General features: G+C 38.7%; 2 protein-coding genes and 1 long non-coding RNA gene across 4 annotated transcripts in view; 1 reads left to right on the forward strand and 2 right to left on the reverse strand.

Annotated features, from left to right (window-relative positions):
• Positions 1-839: 839 nt before the first annotated feature.
• Positions 840-8,459, reverse strand: pam16 (presequence translocase associated motor 16). Of its 2 annotated transcripts, NM_001201017.1 has the most exon segments (6): positions 840-1,199; positions 1,202-1,283; positions 1,442-1,507; positions 1,607-1,743; positions 8,025-8,109; positions 8,385-8,402. In NM_001201017.1, coding segments are annotated over 6 exon segments (417 nt in total). In that variant the 5' UTR covers positions 8,388-8,402; the 3' UTR covers positions 840-1,155.
• A 2,443-nt stretch (positions 8,460-10,902) lies between these two features.
• Positions 10,903-17,445, forward strand: LOC128628903 (uncharacterized). The gene is made up of 5 exons (XR_008393145.1): positions 10,903-13,940; positions 14,053-14,100; positions 14,208-14,273; positions 14,425-14,575; positions 14,696-17,445. It is a non-coding gene; the product is annotated as an uncharacterized LOC128628903 (long non-coding RNA).
• coro7 (coronin 7) overlaps positions 17,104-17,864 on the reverse strand; it is a 136,623-nt gene continuing 135,862 nt past the window's right edge. The window contains exon 28 of the mRNA XM_017488247.3: positions 17,104-17,735. Within this exon, the coding sequence (XP_017343736.1) occupies positions 17,727-17,735 (9 nt within the window). The 3' untranslated portion in view covers positions 17,104-17,726. The remainder of the gene's footprint in view (positions 17,736-17,864) is intronic.

A 17,864-nucleotide genomic window follows, 5' to 3' on the forward strand; every position in this document is an offset into this window, starting at 1 on the left:
ACAAATCAGAGGAAACACACAAGCTAAGTAAACAAACCTGGATATTTAAGCTCCATACTGTTAAGGTTTAAAAACGTTCACAGCACTGCTATAGCACTTTAGGACATCTTCCCCATACTATACACAGTTTAAATTTCATTTCTCTCCTCCACCCTCATTTGTTCTTCTGCTTGTTTGAGAAAGCTCATCATGACACAGACTCTTCATGGTCTACATCATTTAAATATCAGATAAGCTGTTTAACCCTTTGAGCACTCAGGAGAAGTGTGTTTATGTTGATTATGCAGTTGCTTTGATAAGAGAACCCTTAGCAATAATTGGAATGGTTGGGACAGTGTCCTGGTTTGGCACTGACTGTATAAATCTTTGATACAGTAATTAACCACCTTTTTAGTAAGGGCAGCATGTATACGGTACAAAAAGCACCATTTAACTTTGGAAAATGTGTCATCTGAACCAATATTAAAAATACACACTTTTGCTTTTAAAAATTAAACAAACAATTTAAGTGCCATAATGGTGCACAAAGGGTTAATGCAAGACTATGGCCAGGAAAGGCCAGCATTGTTTTTTTTTTCCTTTCATTTTGCACATTGAAATATTTTAATATCAGTATTTTAATTTTTTTCCAAGTGCCTTTTATTATAGGTGGAATATAGAAGTGCAACTACAGTATATAAAATATTATATATAATATATATATATATAATATATTCCCTATATAGATAGATATAGGGTATATAGATATAGGGTATAATTAGATATCACACATGCACCCCCAGCATCATGTTCTTAAAATGAACATGCAAAACTTCAATTGGTACAACATAAATACAATATTTTGATGTCAATGAAAACAAGTGTGTTTAATAAATTTGCATTTGATATATTAAGTTGCACTGCATCTTCTTTTTTTGATTCCTACTTCAGTATTGGTAGAAATGAAAAGCTGTACAGGAGAAGACAGGAGGAAAAGAGGGTAATGGTTGAATTCAATAGGGCCAATTTTGACTAGAGAATCAGCATATTAAGCATAATCTATTTTGCTGACACATAGAACAGATGGTTTCTTTCTGCAATTTTTGTACATAATATTTTTGTCTGTGCAATGATACTAAATAAAAGGATGAAGCTTTATTTAGGCAAGGACATTATTTACAGTGGAGGGACAGAGGGAAATAGATGAACAACAGAACTCATGTGTGTGGCTGTTTCTGCTCTGGTGGATTGTCTTGCTTCTGAATTGCAAGCTCTTCATCGAGACGCTCCTTAGCCCTCACCACCTGCAAAAGAACAAACAACTGTTATTACAACGAAAAAGACTCAGTTTGACAATAGTGGCTTGGCCATAGAGGCAGGCACAGCTAGATAACGGTGGTAATATTACTTTCCCCATTTGCTTATTTGTGTTTGAAAAGTTACTCTCTCATGCCTCACTTACCTTAGACTGCAGGTAGAAAGAGCCACCAACCGCTTTGTCGTTTACTTTAAACAAATGTTCATAACTCTGTGGAGAACACAAGAAGTTGGTGTCACTTTGGTGACATGATGGAATTTGGTAGCACATGATTTTCAACAAGCTGCCTGGAGAAACTTTGTGGCATACTTTCTGGATTTCCTCTGGGTTCAGTGTTGATACATTCAGAATCTGCTGTGCTTCCTGTAGACTCATCCCAGTGAAGCTGGAAACTGCAGCCGACTGCTTACCTGCGCTTCCTCTCGCCTCCGCTGCAGCCTGACTAGCTACAGAAACAGAGTGGCGAAATTAGCCAAAATGTGATGGAATATCACATCGATTGAGATTTCTGTTTGAATAAATGACTAACAAAACCACGAGTAAAATGACCTTTTTCAAAGTATATCACCTTTAATAGGCACGGTTTCAAAGAGGATCAAATGTTTGCTTGTCCACATATGACAAAAAAGCCAACAATTGCCATGAGGTGTACTTATTTTTCCCCACATGACTCCAAGTTGTATGTGTAGGTTATGTCTACCCTTTTGGGAGGGCACACAGTGCTCTTGGTACTCACATGATTAAGCACTTTTGCATGAGGAAGAGTACTGCTGTACTGAATATCAGCATGGCTGATAGCACAGATAAGCACAGATAAGCAGAGTGACATCTGAAAACAGTGAACAGCAAAATGTACCAGTGCTGTTATACTAAATATATGCACTATTGGAACACTGCTTGTACAGTCAACGGTGTATTATACAACTAGCTGTTGTATAATGTGACCTTATATAATATGTTTTACACTAAATAGCAGTTATTTTTGCTCAGGACTTAGGCACAACTCAGTACAACCCTGCTGAATAAAATCCAGCCTGGTTTGAGCAGCTACCAACTGCTAAATTATAGACCAAATGGGTTAAGTTGGTAGACTATCTTTACCAGCTGGTAGGTTGTTTTTCAGCTTCCTTATTACTTGTATAAAAATTTATCAGTACATGTTTGAATTGTTTTCCTAACTGTTGCATTATGTTCTTTGAAACTTTGATGGTGCATTAGTAAAAGTAATTTATAAACTGTTTCCAGCGGCAAGATTGACCTGGTAGCTGGTCAGACCAGCTATTCATCAGTACAGAACACCTCTGGGATTTTGGTGGGTTTCCTCACATGAACTGCTTGCTTCAGGTCCCACCATAACATTTCTATTTGATTAAGGTCAGGACTTTGACTTGGCAATTCCATCCATCCATCCATCCATCCATCTTCTATACCGCTTATCCTTTTCAGGGTCACGGGGAACCCGGAGCCTATCCCAGGGAGCATCGGGCACAACGCGGGGTACACCCTGGACAGGGTGCCAATCTATCACAGGGCACAATCACATACACACTAACACACACATTCAAACACTATGGACACTTTAGACATGCCAATCAGCCTACCATGCATGTCTTTGGACTGGGGGAGGAAACTGGAGTACCCGGAGGAAACCCCCGCAGCACGGGGAGAACATGCAAACTCCGCGCACACACAGGGCCATTGGTGGGAATCTAACCCCCGACCTTGGCAATTCCAAAACATTACATTTAATCTTCTTAAACCATTCTTTGCTAAAACGAATTGTGTTTATGGTCACTGTGAATTGAATCTCGAGAAAATTCACGGACAGATGTCCTGATATTTTAATTTAGTATTCGCCGGTAAAATTCAGAATTCATTGCTCCATCAATGATAGCAAGCTGTCCTGGACCAGATACAGCAAAACAGGCTCAAACCACAATACTACCATCACCATGTTTCACAGATGGGATAAGGTTCTTATGCTGGAATGCAGTGTTTTCCTTTCTCCAAACTTAACGCTTCTCATTTAAACCAAAAGGTTCTATTTTGTTCCCATCTGTCCACAACATTTTCCCACCCAATAGCCTTCTGGCTTGTCCATTTTATCTACAGACGGGCAGCAATGTTCTTTTTGGAGAGGAGTGGCTTTCTCCTTGCAACATTGTTTAGAGTTTTCCTGATGGTAGACTCATGAACATTAACATTAGCCAGTGTGAGAGAGGCCTTTAGTTGTTTAGAAGTTACCCTGGCTCCTTTGTGACCTCGTGGACAATTACACTTCTTGCTCTTAGAGTGATCTTTGTTGGTCTCCAGTCCTGGAGAGGGTACCAATGGTCTTGAATTTCCTCCATTTGTACATGGATCATTCTTCCTATTCTGTGCCATTTCATCTTGGTAACTTTATATCAAAAAAGGTCAAACTTTCCATGAATTCATCCTTTTATCTGAAGAAGGGCTTGTTACACTACAAAAAAAAAGAAATTTCATCGGAATTTGAGCCCATTTTAAATTATTTCATTTTGCCATTTCATTCCCTGCAAGTAATCACAAAGATATGCATAACATTTGTTGATTTTATGTTATTAACATATAAAACACAGAGGTACATGAGTGGACAGAAGGGAAACAGGGTGGACATCACACCACTTTACAACATTATATTTCATGAAAGAAAACCAACTCATTTACCCTGCCACCCCCTGAAGAAGAAAGACATGTCCACATCAAACGTCAACCATTCAAACTTAAACATTTTTCAGTCCAACATCTCACAGATATTTCAGCAACAGTAATCTATTGAACAAATCAGCATCCCAGGTGTTTTTCTAAGAAATTCCACACTGTCTTTTCTAGCTGGACGGACCTCTTATTTAAAAGGTTGTGGCTCTTTCAGCAGGCACACAATCTGATCAACGCTGTCCTCTCGTGAACTTGGCCAGAAGAACTTGCTGGTCCCATTCTTATGCATGCATTTCACCCTCATCATCTTCAACCTCCAGGATGATTCCTGGGTAGGTTTCACCATCGTAGTTGACAATGCACCACTGCCCAATGTTTTCTTTCATGATGACCTCATGAAGAGCCGTGATGGTTCTTCAATGCAATGTGGGCTTTCTTCTTCTCTCAGGCTCACCTCCTTCAGACCATAGCATGCACAGTCGAGTACACCTCTGTCTGCCTGACAAAGGCAAGTTACGCCCTGGTATTTAACTGTCCTTGGAAACAAACTGATGACTTGGTGGATTTTCATTGTTCCTTTGACAAGCACAAGCAGGGGCACATCGATCATTTCATGCACTTTCCTCTCAACATCTTCTCACACACACACAAAAAAGAGAATTTCACAGAGGTGCCAATGTTCCTCAATTGGTGGAACATGGCCTCTGCATTAGGGATATCTCCTCCATAGACAATTTTGTTAGCTGATGGACAATTTTGTTAGTTGATCTTTTAAGGGACCCCCCAACACCATTTAGAGCCCCCTTTCCATGGCTGGCCTCAAATAAGTTCCAGCTGATGTCTTTGAAGACTTTCTTGAACGGTTCTTTTGAGAATAGGTCAAAGTTTCCCTTCTGTTTGTACTGAGTAGCTGCGCCGTCTCTGAAGACATGGAGGCGATTGATCAGAGGGTATCGCTCCCTCGCCATGTCAAACACATTTCCTGACAAATACATGCATACTGTTGTAGCTACTATTTCTTGAAGGTATATAACAAATAAATGTATAATAAATTCATTATAAAGTACCAATCAGAGTTGGGTGTAACATTACTGTAATGACTTTTTCTGATAACGCATTACATTTTAAGCGTATGTAATTTGATTACAGTTACTGATGTCAATAAAATTACATTACTTGCCTAAGAAAACAATATATATATTTTTTTAAATCACGTTTTGCTCTGAAGATTTTTTCTTTAGTCCCGAATAATTCTCCACCTGGAGCAGTCTGTCACTACGTAACTGAACGTCAGTAAAAGAAGACAGCCTGTAATTTGATATCTTTAGTGAATGAAGGCGAAACCAATCAGACAAGGTTTACAGGAAAATACGTAGAAACACGTCTTATTGGCCGACAGCTCTCACTCCTGCCACACACTAGCTCACAGTCAGTGTGAGGAAAATGGATTTGCGCTAATATTTGTTTTTAAATCAGTAAAGCGGAAACTGAAACACCAACACCCCCTGATGGTGGGCAGGAAAACAAGGTGTGTAAATGACTACGTTTACATGTACAGCAGTAATTTAATTATTGACCTTATTCTGAATAAGACAATATTGTGATTAAGGTGTTTACATGAGTCGCTTTTAGAATATTCCTTTCATGGTCCCGTTTTACATATTATAGAACATAGAGTGATGTAATGGCGGGTGTTGTTAATCACTGCGCCACGCTGTCTGACGTCCCTCCAGAATTTCACATATCAACATACAGTTCGTCTTCGTTATGGTACCGTATATAGTTTTGGGTGTTTTTAATTTTTACGAACGTTTCGAGTGCAGTTAATTATTTGTCATGCTGTACGTGCAAATAGACGACTGCTTGAAGCCATGGGCTGCATCCGAAAGCACATACTTACCTACTATATAGTAACCGAGATGCATGTATTTCTCCTACTATACAGTAGGTAAGTACGCGGTTTTGGACGCAGTCATGCTCTCTTGTTTGCCGTAAAACAGTTGAGCACTGCAGTGTGTGTGTACGTGTCCTGTCGCAAAATGTGGTGAAAACTCACACGACGTTAATAGTGTGATTAAAGTGTGTACATGTCCGTAATACCGTTGACAATGCGGCTAAAACAGGAATACTCCACGTCTTAATTCGATTTGTGTTTACTTCAAGTATGACTTTAGTCGGATTAAGGTAATAAAAAATTGCTGTTTACATGCTACTTTCTTAATCAGAGTATTGTTTTAATCGGGTTAATATTGGATTATTGTTGTCCATGTAAACGCACTGAATGTCTATGAGTTCCAGTTTACGTGAACATAAGTACAGAATGTACTTTGCATGGCATTGTAGCAGCTAAACCAATACAATGATAGCCTACTTGTGCCTCCCCTTGGCTCACAACACCAAACTAGCCTAGTTGGAAAAGTCTGATATTTTATCGGTCTGGTAGTCCTACAAACAGTAACACCCGAGGCAAGTGTTATGATAAATCAAACTTCTTATGATCATGTCATGCACGCTAAAATTACTGAAAGATCTATGAGTTTCACGTTGTAGTGTATTATTGCAGGTTTGATAGGTTTTGAATGTAACGTGAAAGTAATTAGTAATCGGATTACTTTTTACATGCAGTAATCAGTAATGCCAAATCAAATTACAATTTTAAAGTAGTAATTTGTAATCTGTAGTAGATCACTTACCCAACACTGGAACCAATACATGCTGGAAACACTTATTCATCAAGCTTTTACACCCACTCGGTTACAATATGTCCACCCTGTTACTGTGCAAAACAGTAACAGGGTGGACAATAACAAGAGGGACATTTTATCCTAAAGTCAGCCGTTGCTACTCATTTGATGAATAGCAAGCTAGTGTGCAGTGATCACAGAGGAAGACTTTTAACATGTTTATTAAACATATTTTCAAAATCACAAAAAATGATCACTTTTCACTATAAATAAGCATATCAAAGTTATGTGACATGTTATGCTTTACCACATCAGTGAACCATTTTAAAACATTGAAAAAAGGGGCTGATTAAGGAGTGATAGTTACTCTGCTTCTTGTAGATAATTTCTCGCCAAAAAGTATGCTACTTCCTGAGTCATGTGACTAGAAGAACAGTCAAGGGGTGTGTTCAGAGGGACTTCAATCAGAGTAATGGGGGACAGTCAATTCAGGGACAATGTATTTTAAAGACTTTAAGCATCAAAACTGTATTAACAAAAAATATCTTTAGGTAAGGAATATTATAAATAAGAATACACAACAATGTTGAAAAATTTGGAATTTGTTTGATTTTTATTACTTATATTTGTAGCTGAAGTTAGGCAAGCCTAATTGGAGACATTACCTATTTGCACTAAAATTAAAGTAATTATTTTAAATGAATTAATCCTTGGTATATTATTGTGTTCTATGGTAGAGGGGGGATTAACTGTGTAAAATGAGCATTTAAAAACAAGTATTAGCCAATTTTTACACAGAATATACCATATGTCGTCATGGGATTTCAAATGGCACCAGATGGTAGGACTGACTAACAATCCATCTAACTGTGGATTGAGTCCAAACTCGCTAGTGATGGTTTTGTAACCTTTTCCATCCTGATGAGCATCAACAACTCATGATACATGTCCACAAACATGTTGTGAAGATCACTTTGATAGATCCCTGTTCTTTAAATAAATCAGGGCGCTCACTCACACCTGGCTGTCATCCCACTGACAAAAACACCCACCTCTAATTTCACTTTCAGATTAACTGCTAGAGGTTCACATACACTCACAGATATGTAATATAAGATCATTTTCCTCAATAAATAAATGAACAAGCATAATGTCACATTTGTTTAATTAGGTTCTCTTAGTCTACTTTTAAGACTACTTTTAGGACCTAAAACATCAGTAAATCTGATGTTGTTTTAGGTCATATTTATGCAAAAATCTAGAAAATTTTAAAGGGTTCACAAAGTATCAAGCACAAGTGTAAACACACATGTGGACATGTTCATGTGGACAATAATGCCAAGCTTAGTGTGTGAGCAACTTACCTGCAAACTCCTGTCGTAACGCGCGTGCAAAAGCCCGGCCGACCACCTGCACTCCCATCACCACGATCTGAGCCAGATACCTCGCCTGAAACAACACAGACATTATTCACAACGCGTTTATTTACACCGTAACCATGAATATACAAGCTGAACGTCCTATGCGTCATATCAGTGCTGCGTCTGTACACAATTCCACCCAAATGTCCAACTCTACCAGTCTTGTAAAGGACTTGAGTAGTAATGTAAAAACAACATGTATATTTGGACTGTTACAGCTCTGCTGCATATCGGCACTCATGACTACCTACATACACAGCGGAAGACCGAGCCAAATACACACAATATAAAGAGTAGTCTTACCATATTTCAGCTCCTTTTATAATCAAAACATCCGTAATTTCACATGTGTCATCCTCAAGGTGATGTAGGATATGAACGCACTAAAGAAGAAAAGTCCGTTTCCGGTTATTACTGCAGTCTGTTGCCACCTGCTGGCTGGAGGGATTTAAATCCTGCGGGCTTTAAATCAATCTTCAGTCTGTCTGTCTGTCTGTCTGTCTATCTATCTGTCTATCTGTCTGTCTGTCTGTCTGTTTGTATGTCTATATGGTTGTCTCTCTGTCTATCTGTCTGTCTGTCTGTCTGTCTGCCTGCCTGCCTGTCTGTCAGTCTGTCTTTCTGTCTGCCTGCCTGTTTGTATATCTGTCTGTCTGTCTCTCTGTCTGTCTGTCTGCCTGTCTGTCTGTCTATATGGTTGTCTCTCTGTCCATCTGTCTGTCTGCCTGCTTGTCTGTCAGGCTGTCTATCTATCTATCTATCTATCTATCTATCTATCTATCTATCTATCTGTCTGACTGATTGTCTGTCTGTTTGTAAGTCTGTCTGTCTGTCTGTCTGTCTGTCTGTCTGTCTAACCTTTGTTGTGGATAAAAATGACATGAAATAAACATGAGGGAGACCTAGTATGAGTAATATGTAATTTTATTGAAAATTCACAGGACTGGTGGGTGCGTAATCTTGAGGAGAGTGGTAGGGGGAAGAAAATGGGGTGTGTCCTGGGGACATGGGATAGTCAGCAAAGGTGAAATAAGGAGACCACTGAGAGTACGGCGGACTGACAGGTGAGAAGAGGGAAGAATGGTCAGAGCCCAGATCAGAGAAGGTGACATCATTCTCAGACTGAAAGCTGGAGGGAGGGTCTGTCTGTGTAGAGGCGTCAATACACACATTCACGGGGTGGATTCTGTATCTGGGGGACCCCGCATTTCAATTTCCAGAGAGGGGGGACCCCGCATTTCCATTTCCAGAGGGAGTGCTGCGAAGAATGTTAGTGATAGTGATAGTTCCGATCCAAATCCAGCCCCTCCAGTAAAGGAGAGAAGGAAAAATGACGACGGTCATCTAGACACACAGAAGCGGTATTAGGCGGATATTGACGAATTGGATTCAGCCTTTAAGATCTTTTAAGAGTAACACACTGTGGTTTATTAGTCAAAGAGAAATATAAGAGCTGAGGACTGCAGGCTGAGAAACACACACACTCTCATACAGTCAAGGGTAGGCGTGCAGACATAACACACACATAACATTATAACTTTATAAGAATAATAAAAAGGAGTATTAAGATATTATGAGGGTAATATAAAGAGTAGTAGGATATGTAGGATATTAGAAGTGTAATATAATGATATTATGAAGTAGGAAGTACAGTAAACCATTTGCAAGCAGTATAACTATATATAAAATAGAGATATAGAGCAAATATGAAAGTAAATTATAAACCAGAAATACAGAAAAATGTAAAAGAAACTTACTCGTAATTCAGATGATGAAGATTCTTGTCTCGCAAGGAAGGGTCAGTCGCCGGGGGCCTTAATTTTAAGAGAAAACCATGAGGAGCCATTTATAAGGGTAGCTGAGTCAAGCTGCCCCCGCGAGATAATAATGAGGCCAAGGTCTCTCTAAATTGTTTTGTCTCTCTCCCACTTTCAATCCTAATGGTAGTCAGAAAAGTCCTCTTTCAAAAGATAATGGTAGTCAGAAAGTCCTCGTTCAAAACATAATGGTAAATTTGATAAGCCTCTTTTTAAACATCATGGTAATGTAGATGAACTCTTTTTTAACCCTATTGGTATTGATATCATAGTCTTTCTAAAATATATCGGTTATCTAATGTGTAAATACAGTATAAATACTGGAGCTTGAGCTCCAGGTGTCAGATCACTTCTGAGAATTCTCATCGGTGTGGATCTCGTGTGGTGGAACGGAACCAATAAAACTGGACCCTTGCTTCTTCTCACTCACGGCTGGTGTCTTTTTTTCTATCTCCAACTGGGTTCACAGATGTGAGTATTTGCTTCTATGTTGAATTTTAAGTGTCATTGGGTAATAGGCTAAATTTGAGCCAGCACCTTGCAAAAGTATTCAATCCCCTTAAGGCATAAAATGTTTCATAAATGACACTTTATTGTTTTTTTTAAAGAAAATATTATGAAAAATGCTGTCTGCCAAAGTATTCAATCCCTGTGCTGTGGAAGCGCCAAGCATGCAAAGATGAGAGATATTGTCCTAACAAGGAAGCAAGTGGACTGTGGACTCTACCTATGAATATCATTAAATAAATAAATAAATAAATAAATAAAAAAGTTTACCTTTTCTGGACAAATGACCCCCTTAATTCAAATACTATTGGTCAGACGGTGAATCTGAAGGAATGCTATGAACTTGAAGACAAAAGAGCATTCTAAGGAAATAAAAACATATCAAAGCACATCTGGAGTTTGTCAGAAAGCATCATATTGATTCAGCTAAAATGTGGGCTAATGTTTTGTGGTCAAATGAGACAAAAATGGAGCTTTTTGGCCAACATGCAACATGCTGTGTGTGAAGCAAACCTAACACTGCCCATTCCTCAACAAACTCCATCCTAACAGTGAAGTACACTGTTGACCAAAAGCTTGTGGACACCTGACCATCAAACCCATATGGGGGTCTTCCCCAAATTGTTGGCACAAAATTGGAAGCACACAATTTTACAACCCCCATATGACAGGAGTGAAACATACCTCAAACAAATTAAATGAAGTTGTTTTATGTAAGGTTGTTTTCATTTTTTTGTTGATGATTCCATAATTTTTTCCTCAACATTGAGTGATTCCATATTTTTTTCCTCTACTTGATCTGGAACAAAAACGTGCCATTAATTAAAATTATTTCATTTAATTTGTTTGACGTATGTTTCACGAAGCCAGAATGTTCAGCAATTAAACAAAAAATGTTTTCTGTCAAGAAAGTAAAAATGGCAACAATTTATTACCTATTTCAATGATGTACGCATCCTGGAGGTGGATTGAGTGAAGGTAGACGGTAAATACTAATCATCTTACTTTTAATCTTTTTTTTTAATTGTTTGTTTGTTTTTTGGTTTGTTTGTTTGTTTTTGTTTTTGTTTTTGTTTGTTTGTTTGTTGTGTTTTTTCCCCCCTTTCTTTTGGTTTTGGCTGTGATTATTTTGTTGGGGCCAGGTATGGTGGGGTTGTTGGATGGGGTGTTATAATATGTAAAATGCGGTTTTCCAATAAAAATTCTATGATAAATTTTTTTTTTAAAAATAGACCATTGGTGTACACTGACTATAATCAGGGGCAGAGCTAGGGGGTGGAAAGTTGTGGCCATGGCCACCATGGACTGAAGCCTGGCCCCATTGGCCACCCAAGTTGCAACTGCATTTTCAGGCCTTTTTGTCTTAAGAATAATTAATGTTTCTTAGTGATAGATTAATCTCTTTACTGCCACAACACATAATGTTTCTCCAACTTGGACTGTGTGTTTTACGGCAAATCTATGAACCCACCTTTGCTGTAAAACATTTGTGAGATTCATCTTCATGGTGTTTAATAGAAGACTATAAGCTCTTGCGAGAGTTTCTGCAGTCCATGTTTCAACGAGCCAGTGGAAGTCCTACCCTTATTGTATGAGTGCGTCATTACAGGTGAGCTAAAATCATCCATCCATCCATCCATCCATCTTCTACACCGCTTATCCTTTTGAGGGTCATGGGGAAACCAGAAGCCTATCCCAGAAAGCATCGGGCACAAGGCGGGGTACACCCTGGACAGGGTGCCAATCTGAGCTAAAATCAACAAATTTTTATTGTTTTTAATGCTTTGTAAAAAAAAATTTTTTTACTAAAATAGCTGAACATTGGAGATTGAACTGTTAATGCATGGTGCCTTATTGCTCAAATCAACATAAAATTCATTGGTTTTTTAGTGACATTCACCCAGATTTCTGGAGACACAAGACGTCTCTCTAAAATGCTTCAGTCTCTATCTCTTATTTTGGGCTCAGCTGGGGATCTAGTTGAAGCCCTTATGCATCGTTTTCACAATTAAAGGGATGAATCCTACTTTTGAGGACTTTGGAAAGATGTCTTAAATACTGCTGAACAATGCAATGTTAAGACTTAACCAATTCCTAAAAGAAAGTCAAAACCAAGAATAAAGCTGCAAGGATACAGGATACATAATGGCTTATTAAGTGAGCGTTTTGAGATTACAAAGGACAACTTTTGCACCGGTACATTCTACCCTCGTCTCGATTATATGCTGAGTGAGCTAAACAGACGATTCTCAAAAGAAAATGGTGAAATTATGATGGGAATCCAAGTGTTAAATCCCAAAAGTGCCATTTTTTGCCAAGAAGAAGCACTGTTTTCCTTTGACTCTGTTTATGAATGCAACACTAGAGACCTCAGACATGAAGTTCACCAAATGAAATGAATTCTGGAGAGGAAAGTGCAAGCTGGCATACAGAAGAACTAGTGTAATAGAACTAACTCACTCTGCTTACTGAGGCTTTTAAAGAAGTATTCCATGAGCTTTTTAGATTGTACAAGATTGCAGTTGCCATACCTGTGAGTGCAGCTGCATGTACACGCAGCTTCTCCACTCTCAAGCTGGTTAAGACTTACCTGCATTCAACCATGGATGATGATAGGCTGAGCAAAGTCCTTGAACCTAGATGAGTTTGTGAATATCTTTGCTTTAAACAACAACAATCACAGAATCCAGCTGATGAAGTTGAAAATTGAAGATAGTGTGATTTGTCATTGGTTTAATCAACAACGATATGAACAGATTTGAATTCAATACGGAGTTGACAGGCTTTTGTGGTCTTTTTAAAATGATGCTTTTGCAGCTTTGGGAGATATTACACTTATTCTGAACCCAGAAATCATATGAAAGATTTCGGATCCTATGTAGTTTTTCGCTCTAACAGCACCATAAGTTAACCAGAAGATTTTGAGCATAATGACTTTCTTTCATGAAACACAAAAGGATATGTAAGGCAGAATGTTAGTCTCAAATCACTATTGTGACTGAGGTTAACATTCTGCCTTACATCTCTTTTTGGGTTTCACGGAGGAAGTACATCATACGGGCTTGGAACAATTTTCATTTTTGTGTGAACTATCACTTTATTTACAAACAAGTACGATTAATTATTTTTGTTTGTACTATGTGCACCTAAAAAAGCTTAGAATTTTAAGGTTGAACACATTCTTTTATTTGTAAAATGACATTTTCTGTACCACCCCGGAGTGACTGCTGGCCGGTGACTGGCCACCCCTGCAAAAACTTATAGTTATTCAGTTCTTCTCTGCAGACTCCTTCAGCTCCCAGTCTGAGGTATTGTACAGTGCTGCAGCTGACACACACACACACACACACACACACACACACACACACACACACACACACACACACACACTTCTTTACAAGCTCTACTGTTTAGTTTTGTTTCTCTATTTCTAGTCAGTGGACATCAGGAGAGACTTCCTTGGCATGATAAGGGGTCCAGAGACTCGACTCTATACTGGTTTGAAACCACAGAGACACAACGCCTGCATCACAAGGTAATCACAGTCTTTATTACTCTGATAAGAGACTTCACATTAATGATTATTAGAAGAGTGCTTTTGTGAAGAGCAGTTGTAGATTTGAGTCTAATCTAATTGTTATTTATAGGGATTCCCTTATTCTACCAATGCAGAGAACTGTTTCACTGGCATACAGGTAAGGGATTATTCATTGTGGCATAACAAAATTTTGCTGTGGTTAAATATTTGCTGTGACTAATTGTGATTGTGTGTGTATGTGTGTGTGTGTGTGTGTGTGTTAAGGTCGTTGAGCCAAAACTGCAGCTGCTGCCCACTGAACCTCATCACGACCCTTCAGCTGTCGTTCTGGTAACCACACCTTTCATTTATTTACTAAAGCCAATTACAAAATTTCCCAAAATTGCTTCTGCTCTGTAGAAAGTGACAGAATGTTAAATGTCTTAGTATGAAACTGCTATGATATGAAGCACTGAAGATCTTTGTGCTCTACTTTCCACAGCCTCTCAGTGCCGGTGAAATGAGCAGCGCCCGGCGCAATGTTCAGTTCCTCTCTGCAGACTCCTTCAGCTTCCAGCAGTCTGGGGTATTGTACAGTGCTGCAGCTGACACACACACTGGAGACTGTCACCGTGGAACTTGAGGACTATGTGGTAAATTTATTACTCTGTCATGATGTGTATATGTAGATAATAACTTATGGAATTTTGTCTGTTGTACATTTGTCTGCATTGTCAATATTTGGTTTTGTTTTTGTCTTTTTTAATTAACAGCAACTCTTGAAAAAGGTGACCTGCACTTTCCTGTATGCGGGTCCAGGTGGTCAGGTGGACACCTCCACTTGGGTGCAGGAAGAGAATTGTTGCTCTCCAGACAGTGATGCAGAAAGTGAACCAGGCTGGGAGGTAATTCCATGTTTCAGACCCGATGTGTATCTACGCTGCTTTTCCCCTGAATGTGCGTCTGTAAAATTTACTGTGGGAGGTTTAATGATTCATTGCTCATTTGACTCGCAGGAGACTGAGCAGGGCCTCACGCCAGAAGATGGAGGTGCCCTTTATTAGATGCTCTATTAGTGAAACACTAGAGTTGCTTTATTATAGAAAGCAAATCAGTTCTCAATGTCCATCACTATTCATCAAAACACATATTAAAAACAAAAACATATATTAAAAGGTCTTCATGGAACAGCTTCATCCAATCATAATTCCTACATCTTCCTCCAAGTGGATTTACCTTATATTGTGCATGTGTATGGATCATGAAGACCTCACAGCTCCAAGATTCCCGATTCGATCCTGAGCTCAGGATACTGTTTACTGTTTACTGACCGTCCCAGCAAATTCAGTCCATAATCAGAAAGAGATTGTGCAAATGTGACCTGCATGGGAGGCGAGCCAGTTTGCCAATGAGCATATAGGCAAAGACCAGGCCTTTTAGAATAATGTGCTCTGGACAGACGCATCAAAGATAGAGTTGTTTGGCAACAATAATAGTGGACATGTTTGGTGCAGACTAGGGCTGCACAATTAATCGGATATAGATCACGATTACGATTTTGACTGCCCATGATTACATGAACATGATCGGCTGCGATATTAACGTTTAAAGTTCGTCCTCCGCTCATAGAAAACTCACATAGAGCGGCGCAGTGGTGACGTCGTTTTGTAGTGCCAAACCCGGAAACAGTTAACATTTTAGCGCTCGAGCTGCCAATTTCGCTTCGAGCTCCAGTACTTGTGCGAGGGAAAATCATGACATTAACATGATGCTAAATGGCACTACAGAGGTTGTCGGGGACATTAAAAGTTATCACGCTGAACAGGGAAAAACTTTGCAGGTAAACTCAGGGCTCTACAGTGGGACCATTTCACTCGTATTTGCGACTGAAGAGTATTTTGTGCGACTGTGAATAAATATTTATTCGGACCGGTTCGAGTGACCTGTTATGAGTTGTATAATACAATCGGAATAAAAACTACAGGAAGTCCAAAATGCATCTACATCAGTTACTTTCACACTGCTTTTCATCTCGTCAGTCAACGAATAAGTGTGTGAATACTGCAGAGAAGCCATTATGATGACAAGAGTAACACCGAACATCATCTGCTTCTCTCAACTTCCCAACCTCACAACCGCCGTCTTATATTGATCCCGCAAAATGACCTGCACCTACTCGTGTAGACACAGCGGCGTTGGGCGGAGCAAATTAATAATAATGCCAACGCTAATATGGAGCATGCTTGTGTTAATCTACTTTTAATTAGGACTATTGTTTAAGATTTTTTAAAATAAATATTTTTATTATGCTTGTTTATTTATCAATTAACCAACAGTATTTCTCATTGCTATTATTTTAACTCAATTAACAGTGACCGTGAGCAGAGAGCTTACATTTAACTGTTTATGACAGACTTCCTGATTAAAGTTTAAACAAAAAAGATTGGTATCTGGATCGGTTTCGGTCGAAAAAATTCTGATCGGAGCATCCCTAATGAACACCATTAAACTAAAGCGCTTTGCATCTGACGGGTAAATGAACTCACCCAATCACATCCTATATCAGATTATTCAGATATATACACAATATACACAGAACGGTTCGAGACCTGACTCCAGCCCAGAACCATGACAGTGGAAAATGTCTAATAGTGTAGCTTTAAATATATTTAAGAGGAGCAGACTGCAAACACTGAACACTGATGTTTATTGTATTAGTTTACAAGGTGGACATGGTAGCAGTGTTTTTTTTTGCATACAGTCTGTAAATGAACTGAAAATATTAAATTTAGTTTATCAGAAGGTAAATTAATTTGTTATAGCTCACACTATGTTCCTAAATTCTGTCATAACTAACCAGCTCAAGTTTCGTCATGCCTACTTGTGTGTTATATTGTGGCACATTAACGCTACAATCTCTAAAAAAAAAAAAAAAAAAATTGTAATTAGGTGCACAAGTGCTCCTAAAAGAAACTGTCTTGCGTCTCTCCTCCTGTAAACGCTGTTATTGCCTTTTCTGCATAGGAAGCTGAAATGTCACATGTAAACATAATTAGAATATTATTGTGGTATGTGACATACCTTACTGTGAATTTAATCTTGGCAGTTGACATTACACTGATTAAAAAAGCCAGATAACACTGCTGATAAAGTCGAATAAAAAACACACTTAGAGGAACACTTTCTACTGAATAAGACTGGAATTTATTTCTCTCAGGCAATCTCAATTTGCCTGAGATATGAAAACTGCAGAACAGAGTAATGCAATGGAGGTTTCAGCCCTGTGTGTATTTCCCTACATGAATTTTCTGACATACGATAACAGCTAAGCATTATAACCATAAAACCTGGAAACATGCATTTTAGAGATTCAATGTTTCTGATTACTTAGCAAAAAATTTCGGCTAGAAGGGGAGCGGATTAATGAGAAGCTTGTGAAACATTTTTACAATGTTATAGAAAAATGTCACGGTATAAAAATTCCTTCTAATCAACAGTTAAAAACACATGCAATGCTGTTAGGCTTGGAGTACATTCAACCAGTCTTATGTATTAGCAAGTCTGCATGTAACTGATCACATGATCACTGACTACAGAAGTGCGTGTACAGCTAACTATAGAAGATTATGTACATTTAGCTCTGACTGATTGATGCAGAAGAAGTTTGTTGGATTTTGTGATGCATAAGTGGATGTATTGGAGTGTGGCCTTCAGTCTGGCAGTCAGTAGTGACATGGGTATCAAGCAGACTCGGGTCTTTCTTTAATTCTCTGTTGATAGCACTGTCACCAACAAGGCTTCTCATTAGTCATCCTGCAAATGCAGATAAGCAGAGACGCATTCAGACACAAAGGATAGAAGAATTCAGAAGAATATTGGGGCTAAGATCACATAGGGTATTTTAATCTATCAAAAGAATCAAAGTTTATTTTGGATATCCAT

Source organism: Ictalurus punctatus, chromosome 2 (genome assembly GCF_001660625.3).
Source record: "Ictalurus punctatus breed USDA103 chromosome 2, Coco_2.0, whole genome shotgun sequence".
Taxonomy (NCBI): domain Eukaryota; kingdom Metazoa; phylum Chordata; class Actinopteri; order Siluriformes; family Ictaluridae; genus Ictalurus; species Ictalurus punctatus.

Excerpts from the sequence above, each read along its gene's own strand:
- pam16 (XM_053685481.1), bottom strand. Across the intron at positions 1,744-8,024 it reads GTTACGACAGGAGTTTGCAG|CTAGTCAGGCTGCAGCGGAG; the intron begins GTAAGTTGCTCA and ends CTGTTTCTGTAG. Across the intron at positions 1,284-1,441 it reads CTTTCTACCTGCAGTCTAAG|GTGGTGAGGGCTAAGGAGCG; the intron begins GTAAGTGAGGCA and ends GTTCTTTTGCAG.